The 9,822-nt window shown below is 45.2% G+C and overlaps 1 protein-coding gene and 1 pseudogene across 1 annotated transcript; both read left to right on the forward strand.

Annotated features, from left to right (window-relative positions):
- The first annotated feature begins 271 nt into the window (after positions 1 to 271).
- Positions 272 to 6,989, forward strand: LOC127346650 (L-type lectin-domain containing receptor kinase IX.1-like). Its single transcript, XM_051372927.2, has 2 exons — positions 272 to 1,508; positions 5,805 to 6,989. The coding sequence occupies exons 1-2, from the start codon at positions 272 to 274 to the stop codon at positions 6,767 to 6,769; spliced, it is 2,202 nt and encodes a 733-aa protein (XP_051228887.1). The 3' UTR covers positions 6,770 to 6,989.
- A 252-nt stretch (positions 6,990 to 7,241) lies between these two features.
- LOC127346652 (phosphatidylglycerophosphate phosphatase PTPMT1-like) lies at positions 7,242 to 7,904 on the forward strand (annotated as a pseudogene).
- The last annotated feature ends 1,918 nt before the right edge of the window (positions 7,905 to 9,822 follow it).

Raw genomic sequence — 9,822 nt, forward strand, 5'->3', positions numbered from 1 at the left:
CCATGCAGGTAAGTTTGTAGACTAAATCTCATAATAATCCCTCCGTCTATAAAAGAATTGTGGAGGTTTGTCCAAATTTGAATATATCTAGGGACTTAAAAAATGTCTAGATACATTCAAGTTTAGTCAAACATTCAACATCCTTTTATAAGCCGAGGTAGTATTATTTTCTGGACTTGTGGGAGTGCACCCTAGCATTTCCCTGCCCTCGCAGACTAAGGAGTAGCTAGTATATAAAGCAAACTTAATGAGTGCCTAAGGTGGTGAAAGAATGGCCATCCAACTCAAGCTGCTAGTCCCATGTCTTTGTATCATTCTCCTTCCATCGATCATCTTCTTCTCCCACGCGAAGGAGGGGTCGTGCCCAGGCTCCGAGCAGGAGCGGAGTAACTACATCATGAAGGACTCGGATGGCGTCCTTCTGGTCGGCGAAGACTCCGGCCTTGTACAGATGCCCCTCGACAAGCTACCCGACGCCAACGCGAACAGCACTCGCGTGTTGTCCACCATCAATCCCATGGTAGAACTCTGTCGAAGGCGCCCCGACGGGTTGGGGGTCGACGAGTCGTCGTTCAACGTCACCATCTTCATGCGGAACCAGACGACACCGGAGGGAAACAGTATTTTCTCCTTACTCATCCTCCATGACGACGCCCTTGATTTTCAACAGGTAAACGACTCCTTGCCCTTGGCGAAGCAACTGCTGTCGGTGAGCAGTATTGGCTACGCACTCAACCTCTCCAACCTTACGTACCGGTCCGGTTCTGTCTCCGATAGAGATGTCTACGCGGCGATCGGAATGCTGCAGGCTAACTCCGTGGGCGTGGACATCATCATCTACCCAGCTGCCTCCAACTATTCTGTGTGGATCGACTACCACCGTGACGGACGGCTCTCGGTGTACGTAGATGTGGACGGCAAGCCCAAGCCTGCAAGCGCCGTTGCCGAGGCGCAATTCGAGATCGGCAGCGTCGTCTCCCCGACGTCCCCGTTCGTCCATTTCGGCCTCCTCTCGACGCTGGAGCAGCGACTTAGAGGCGTCCACTTCAGCGCCACCGTCGACAGCCTCCCTGACTACCCTGTTAAAGGAGGCTTCCTGACAAAGAGGGTGACGCTACTGTCTTCCATCCTCGGTTCTGTAGCCACTGCCGCCATGGTGGCTGTCTCCGTCATGTGCTACTTCAACTCGAGGTATCGAAGGTGGCACAAGGAGCTCAACCAGCTCGCCAAGTCCATGGAGCGCCTCCCCGGGATGCCCACCAAGGTGGAATTCGCCGACATCAACAAGGCTACCAGCAACTTCCACGACAGCATGAAGCTGGGGGGCGGCGGCTTCGGGACCGTGTACAGGTGCACGCTCCCTGCCGCCGCTTCCAAAACGGAGTGGCCCATGGACGTCGCCGTCAAGAGGTTCACCCGGGAAGTGCAGAACCGCCGCTACGGGGACTTCCTTGCCGAAGTCAGCATCATCAACCGCTTACGCCACAAGAACATCGTCCCACTCGTTGGTGAGTGGATGTTTTCTCCATGCCAAGATTTAAGGCTTATTTTTTTTTTTCAGGAAGTCAAATGAATTAAAGTTTGATCAAACTTTTAGAAGAATCTATGAACAAATATGATATTTTGTAGGTACCATATATGAAAATATATTTCATTATCTATCTAATGATATTGATTTTGTACTTTTTCATGTTAATGATTTTTGATAAAAACTTAGTCAAACTTAACATAGTTTGACTTTCTGAGAAAAATATATGCTTAAGCCTTGGGATGGAGGTAGTATTTAGTACTCCCTCCGGCATAATAATTTAATTATCGTAGTCCACTTTTGATTCTAGTACCAATTGTCAATTAATTTGGACAAAAAATTCTTAACTTTTTGGGCATATCATGACACGATTGGATCAAAGACTGGCTTTCACTTGCTAGGGAATCACAATTTAAATATTTTTCAATGAGAAAACACACGAATTATCTTGATTGTACTATTCTTTACAACAATGCAAAAGGCACACGGGCTGGAAATCCAAACATCCTGAACCGTACGCCCAACTCCAGTCTAATGGCTCATGAATTGAGTTAGACCCCCTTGCAAATTAAGTTTTAGTTGCATACTAAGACTGATGATATACCATCTTAGTATTTTAAATTCAACACTAATTGTGCATTAATTATGCTTAGGAATATCAGTTCTTACTTCCAATGCCTAATCGCGCAAAATATGTTTTCTGAATTTGATGGTTCTGAAGAATTTACTTGGATGACACAAAGGTAAGATTATAGTGTTCTCATGATTCGGCCACACTACAAATTGAATATGAACAATAGTAAGCCGGATCAACATGTGTGGACGAACGAACGGGGCGGAGCTACGTGATGGCACCCTGATGCACAGACATAGGGACAATGGCAGAGCTTGCCAAGGCCGGGGGGGGGGGGGGGCAAAACGAAATTTAGGAGTTCTTCGGGGGAAGGCCAAACACATAAAATTTTATAATGTAAGATCTCCAGATGTGTCAAACCCGCGAGAAGGGGGGGGGGGGGGGTGACATACAGTAAGGTACGCCATTCATCATGGACAAATTGTTTTAGTACCGACTAGGAGAATTAATCGGCGAATCCTATGCACCGCATGGGTCGGTGCCGACAGGGTGCCACACACCCCCTGGTTCTTTTTGGGCTAGGCCCACAAAAATGTTTTGGTTTTCCTTTTGGTTTCTTTGTTTTTTTTGTTTTCTATTCGGTTTTTCATTTTTCTGCCCTACTTTTTCTTCTTTTCTTCTTTTATTCCTTCAAAAAATGTTTGTTTTTTTAGGAAATGCTTTGATTCCTAAATATTTAAATTTAAAAAATGTTCTGATCTGAAAATGTTCAATTTCAAATTATGTTCAAATTTCAGAAAAAATAAATTTTGAAACAATGTTTAGCTATGAAAAATGTTCTAATTTCAAACAAAATCATTTTTAAAAAAATTATTAATAAAAATGTTCAAATTTGGAAAATAACCAAATTTTCAAAAATCTTGATTTAAAATTGTTCGTGTTTTTAAAAGATCACAAATTTTGTAAACATACAAAAAAACTAAAAAAACAATAGAAATGAAAGAAAAAACAAAGTAAGGGAAAGGAGGGACTAGGCCGGCTCAACATATCCGCTTGGGGTGTGTAACAGAAAAGAAAGAAGGAAAACAAAGTAAGGGAAAGAAGGGATTAGGCTGGCTCAACCTATCTGCTTAGGTGTGGGGTGGGTGATGTACATCTACATGGTCGACGTATAGAACCCCTCGAATTAATGACATAGTGGATTAGGTTAGGGCACCCGTGCATTAGGTATCGCTACATCTAGCCCACTATGTGGGCCTTTCTAGCTTGGGCGTGGCCTTGTTGGCATGGCCCATCCTTCATCATTAATTAGAATATTACCTAGAGGTTGACCTTTGGGAAGGTCCGAACCGTCCCCGAGCGACGCGTGGCGCTACTACCGAGCGGGCGTGGGCGCGTGGATACGTATGTCGGTGCGTGCGAGTACCAAACGCGACCGAAAGCAAGCGCGAGTACCAAACGCGTGAGTCCATGAGTACGAGGGCGCATGGGTAGGTACGAGCATGGATTGATCGGTACCTAGCTTGCATGCATCCATCTGATTGTTTTTTCTTGCTCTAGATAGGTAGAATACAATAAAAAGACAAGTACACCGCATACTACAAACTCTACAGGTGTACACACCACCATACACCAGCAGATACAAAGTGACACACGAGCAGGTACAAGTACCCACACGAGCGAGTACTAACCCGAGTAAGTATGTCTGAAAACACGAGCGAGCACTAAACCAACACACGAGCAAGTAATAACCAGACACACGAGCAAGTACTAAAGTAACAAACGTGCGAGTACTAAACAGGGTAAGTACGGGTGAACACGCGAGCGAGTACTAAACCGACACACGAGCGAGTACTAAACTGCATCAAATACAGTTACAGAAGTACAGTGACGCACACAAGCAACTACAGGTACATAAGTACAGTCGCGCATGTGAGGAAGTACTGATACATAAGCGCAGGTACAGTAGCGCACATGAGTAAGTACAATTACTGGGTAAAGGGAAAAACTACATCAAATCAAATACACTAAAAGCAGAAGTACTTATCAGTTGAAACACGAGTACAGTTAGGTACACACCACAAGAACAACAATACTAGTATTGGAAGTACGGAAAAAAAGTATTTTGAAACCTATCAACATGAGATCTAGTTTTGAAGATCCCGACGAAAGAATCTGAAAAGTGAAAACGGATCGTAATTTGGACTTATGATTCTAAAGATATTTCATTTTGAAAAAACAAATCTACAAAAATAAAGGGAGAAACTGAAACAATGTAACTCCCCCTGTCTTCTCTCTCCTCTTTCATCCCCATTTTGTTTCCCCTTGCGACACGTGGCGAACAGGGAGACCACTTCCTAGGTATTTCCTGGCACCACAGCGCACCACTTGTCGCAAGCGGAACGAGTTATCTTCCCTTCGCAAAGGTGACCTTTTTTTAACGATTTCGGGCTCTACTCCACTTGAGGTTCCTTGTACTCCTTAAGTGTAGTAGCGAACATACAAAGCCCAAAGAGCCAATACTAGCATTCACGACCACGAGAAATTCTCTTTTTTTGTGAATAGCATGAGAAATCAATCCACGCCCTTCTGCTTTCGGCTTTGCGTTTTCGGTTGATTAATGAGCCAGGAGGCGATGGACAAGTAGGGACTGCTGCTGTGCACGAGTAGCCCCATGGTCATGCCTCAACCAATTTACTGAAACATGGAGTGTCGTAGATTTTTGGATCGAATCAGTAGGCCTAGGCGGCTAGGTCCTATCTTAGGCTTCCACAGAGCACATACGAGGCCGTAGTTCCTCATTTATCCATCTACTGGTAAATTTATATTCTCTAATTTAATTGAACTCTTTGCTTATTTAAATTTCATTTATATATGTACAAATTAGCCAGAAAGTAGAAAATATGTTATTTGCTTGTTCCTCTTTGACAATAAATCACTATTGATCATACATATATTGTGTATGTTTGTAGCTTATTTAGTGCTTACATGTTTCTAAGTGACTAGCATTTTCCAAATCAATGTACGTGGAAACGTTCATTCTCAAAAGAAAACATCATTGCGAGAACAAAATAATCCACCGCTCCAAGAGTTTATGTTTCGTCGAAATGTATTCATGTCGGTGGCTAAATTCATTGTTGTATGGAGGAAGAAATGAGAATACTTTCACATATGCCCAATTTTAAAAATATGCGAACGCTTTACTACTATTATATTATTTATTTCTCCTTTCATTTTAAATTAATTAACGCAGATTTATTTAGAGATAAATGTATCTAGACGTGTTTCAACACGCAGATCTATTATTGTAACGATGTCATAGTTGTGCATCAGGGTTAGTTTTTTCTAGCTCCGCCCCTGGATGCAAGTACATGCTGATTGGTTCTATTAATGTTTTACATAACAAACAAAGAAAAGTGTGTTTATATATTATTTGCCATGGTAATGCTACATTGCATGTATTCATTTTTACATAGAAATTTATTTTTCAGTCTGAAGAAGATGTTGCCGAGTACTTCTGCTTTGCAATTTAAACCTACATTTGAGTAAATTGCACTGCAGTATTTTTGGGTTCTATATAGAGTTGGGAATAAAGATCTAGCACGAAACTTGAAACTGTGACTGACACTGGTTTAGAAATGGCGAATCCTTCGATTACAAATCCATTAATTCTTCATAACTAGGTACCAACACATTTTTCAGGGTGGTCTTACAACAAAGGAGAGCCGCTGCTTATTTTCGAGTACATGACCAATGGGAGCTTGGACCAGCATCTCTTCCCCGATGGCAGTCGCAACGGCGGAAGCAGCAACGGGCGGCGACGCACTGGCGCAGCAATCCGTCGATGGGCCACTCGGTACGAGATCGTCAGGGACATAGCTATCGGCTTGCACTACGTCCACCACGAGTACGAGCCGATGGTGCTCCACCGCGACATCAAGGCAAGCAACGTGATGCTAGACTCGAGCTTCCGCGCCCGTCTGGGTGACTTCGGCCTGGCCTGCACCGTCGCCGTCAACAGGAACTCCGCCACGGGCGTCGCCGGCACGTGGGGCTATATCGCGCCGGAGTACGCCATATGCGGCAAGGCGACGCGGCAGACGGACATCTATGCGCTCGGGGTGCTCATCCTCGAGCTCGTCACGGGGAAGCGGGCGCTGGATGATGATCATGTGGTGAACAGCGACGACATGCACATCACCGACTGGGTATGGAGGCTCCACCGCGAGGGGAGGCTATCGGAGTGCGTGGACGCGGCCGTGCTCGCTGCAGCTTCCGAGGACGAGGAGGAGCAGATGGGCGCCGGCGAAGATGCCGCACGGTTGCTGCTCCTGGGCTTGGCGTGCAGCAACCCGAACCCGTCAGACCGTCCGACCATGCCCGACGTGGTGCAGGTCATCGTCAAGTCAGTGCCGCCGCCGGAGGTGCCTCGTCAAAAGCCAAGCTTCGTGTGGCCTCCGCCGGGAGGGTGGGCCTCCGACGATGATAGCACATGCTCATCGATGATGAGCGACGTCGACAGGAGTAGAGACGAGCAGCAGGTCAGCTTGGGGCAGCCGATGCAACAGGGACGCACCACCGGACGGTATGCGTCGTTTCAAATACAGGGTGCACAGGAGCGCGTCACTGGAAGACATGCCTCGTTTCAACTACAACACTCTGTCTAGATCAAAGACAACAATGCTATTATCTCTGAGGAGAAGCCAAGTATGTAGTATATGGCTAATCATATGGTACGTCGACGGTCAGCTAATTAACCGGTGGAGAGCTATTCTGGTTCTGGTGAAGTTGCTTTTGTCAAGCATATGTATGATCAACTGCGTTGTGTGCAGCTGCAGTTCCAAAGAAAAATTGGGACGGGGTGCTATTTTTTTTGTTGAACACAAATAGAGGTCTCCCGTCCAACTATAATCGGCACAAACTATTCTTCCGGTTCCGGGGTCGTGACCATGTCCGATTCCACATCCAACACGTAATCGATTCGGACTGGGCTATTCTCCTTTCTCCCCTGTGGCCTTATTAGATGCCGGTTTGGAGATACTTGTTCGTGTCGTTCTTTTCAGAGGGTTCCGATCGCAGCGTGTAGGATCGAGTTCATCTGGGACGCGCGCGCTCCGGAGAGACCTCCCTGTCAACCCCATGGAAGAAGTGGAGCTGCAGCCGTGCTGCGACTACGGCGACGACAACGATGGTCTCGGCGTGGCCGACAAGGAAGCCGAGGAGTCGTCATCGGCGACGGCACTCGGCGCCGCGGCGCGCGCGGCGGTGGGCGTGGGCGCCCGCGTCCTCTTCTACCCAACCCTCGCCTACAACGTGGCCCGGAACCACCTCTTCCCCAGCCGCTTCCACTGGTGGGACCGCGTCGACTCCACCAGCATCCTCCTTGGCGCCGTCCCGTTCCCGAGCGACGTGCCGCGGCTCCGCGACCTCGGCGTCCGCGCCGTCGTGACGCTCACCGAGCCCTACGAGCGGCTCGTCCCGGCGACGCTGTACGCCGACCACGGCATGGACAACCTGGTGCTGCCCACCAGGGACTACCTCTACGCGCCGTAGCCCGACGACCTCCGCCGCGCCATCGAGTTCATCCACCGCAACGCCGAGCGTGGGCGATTGACGTACGTGCATTGCAAGGCTGGGCGGGCGCGGAGCGCCACCGTGGTTATGTGTTACCTGGTGCGGTACAAGGGGATGACGCCGGCCGGGGCGTACAAGCATGTCAGGTCGTGCCGGCCCAGGGCGTCGCTCGCCGACGCGCAGTGGCAAGCGGTCAAGGAGTTCTCTACCGGCTTAGCTAAACAGTGAACTGCAAAACTCTAGTATGGATCATGTGAGCGCGAGGTGTTTTTCTTTCTCTTTTTCGTGTTTAGTTTTCTCTTGTTAATCACGAGCGGCCAGACACGCGCGATCAGGGTGTTTTTCTTTCTCTTTTTCGTGTTTAGTTTATGTTTGGTCTCTGTTCCGTTAATTGTCCCCAATACAGTGGAACCTGGCTACAAAGTATTCTGGTTGCGCGTCGATCCCGAATTCACCATGGCATCGGTCCTTTTAATTCCCGGCCGGTGACGTCTAAACCATAGGAGTGTGTCATAATCCATGCTAGCATTAGTTGTAATTGAGAATTTTTAGATGCAAGTGAGGTTGTAACTTAAAAAAAAGGTCCAGATAGTTGGATTGCCTTGTGATTTGTGCGGGTCATGAGTTGCAACATGGGTACTGGTTGATGATATCACCGGACTGATAATTTCTCAGTCGACTGAGAATTAGTCATGCCTCTTTTAATAAGTTTCAAAAATATTATTGTTAGAGGAAAACCGTGAATGAAAAATCTATAATGTGAACATGTAAACATAGAGTATTTATATCGAATTTGTTAAATCGTAGCTAGCTGAAAATTAACTTAGTGGTCAGTCAAGTTTAAAACCAACATACTTCCATCATCCCTATGAGTTGCAAGTAAAGTTGTAATTAAGATTTTCCGTTGCAAATGGGGCTACAAACAAGATTTTTTAGTTGCAACTAGCATTTTCAGTTGCAAGTCAAGTTGTAACCGAGATACTTTTAAGTTGCAAGTCGAGTTATAATTAGGATTTTAAATCATAAGTGAGTTGTACACAAAAAATATTATACATGATACAAAATTATAAGGATTAGTTGACTGCGAATAAGCTTAATTCTGTTTGTTCCGTGCATGGACTCACATTTTCGCTCTTCCTTATTGACTGGGAATTAGCTTAATTATGTTTGTTTCGTGCACGGGTTAACCTTTTCTCTCTTATTGACTGGGAATTAGCTTAATTCTGTTTGTTCTGTGCATGGGCTCAACTTCTCTCACTTCCTTATTTTAAAGATTGTATGTCAGCTAGATTCCACCAATTCCACACTATTAGATCTAGACATAAAATTTGAAATCTCCATGCTTGAACCACAATTTAAAGTTTTGTAAGGATCTAGAAAACAAGACTAATATTGAATATTTTTGATACTTTTTAAAAATTGACATCTGAAACTGGATAGAACTTTGGTAAATTTTATGATATTTTTCTTAGAGACATTTTGTTTCACTCTGTTTCATCAAGCTTCGGACATATTTGGCAATTGTCTTAGAGTTCAAATTGGACGCAAATTTTTTGTATCAAGTTTTATCGAATTTCATTGTGTATCATCATGGCCAATTGTGCATGAGAATTCAAATTTTCAGTTTTGTCAAAAAGAAACTTTTTTAGGCTTGTTTGAAATATAGCGTCGAAAGAGATACACATATTTAACCGGATTGTTAATCCGACATATATTCTAATAAATGTGGCACTTTCAAATTCAACACTAGAAATTAATTTCATGTACCAAACATGATAGAGATCGATGGCACTATTGTGGGGTAGGGTGCATGCAAATATTCCATTCAAGTGCTAAATCTTAAAGCAAATACAATGAAATGGAGGGTGGATGTGTGCACGGTAGGTCCTGTGCGCACAGAACAAACGACGCTCTCTAGTTCTTAGTCGATTGTGATTTAGTCACACCCTGTTTATATATGAAATACTCATATATGACAAACTCGTTTTCTTCGAAGTAGCATAAATGGGAACTCTTGATAGATTGCGTATATCATACATATAGCATGCTTAGCATCTTCAAGCACGCATCACAATTCACACATCATATAGCGTGTGCCTTCTCCATGGCTTATTTTACTGCTAGGGGTTATAGCTTGCTTAATTAG

Source organism: Lolium perenne, chromosome 4, assembly GCF_019359855.2.
Source record: "Lolium perenne isolate Kyuss_39 chromosome 4, Kyuss_2.0, whole genome shotgun sequence".
Classification (NCBI taxonomy): domain Eukaryota; kingdom Viridiplantae; phylum Streptophyta; class Magnoliopsida; order Poales; family Poaceae; genus Lolium; species Lolium perenne.

What these genes read in the sequence shown, in the direction of transcription:
- LOC127346650 (XM_051372927.2), top strand. Translation starts at nt 272, where the DNA reads ATGGCCATCCAACTCAAGCTGCTAGTCCCATGTCTTTGTATCATTCTC. An exon ending in GAACATCGTCCCACTCGTTG is followed by an intron (nt 1,509 to 5,804) that starts GTGAGTGGATGT and finishes CACATTTTTCAG; the next exon opens with GGTGGTCTTACAACAAAGGA.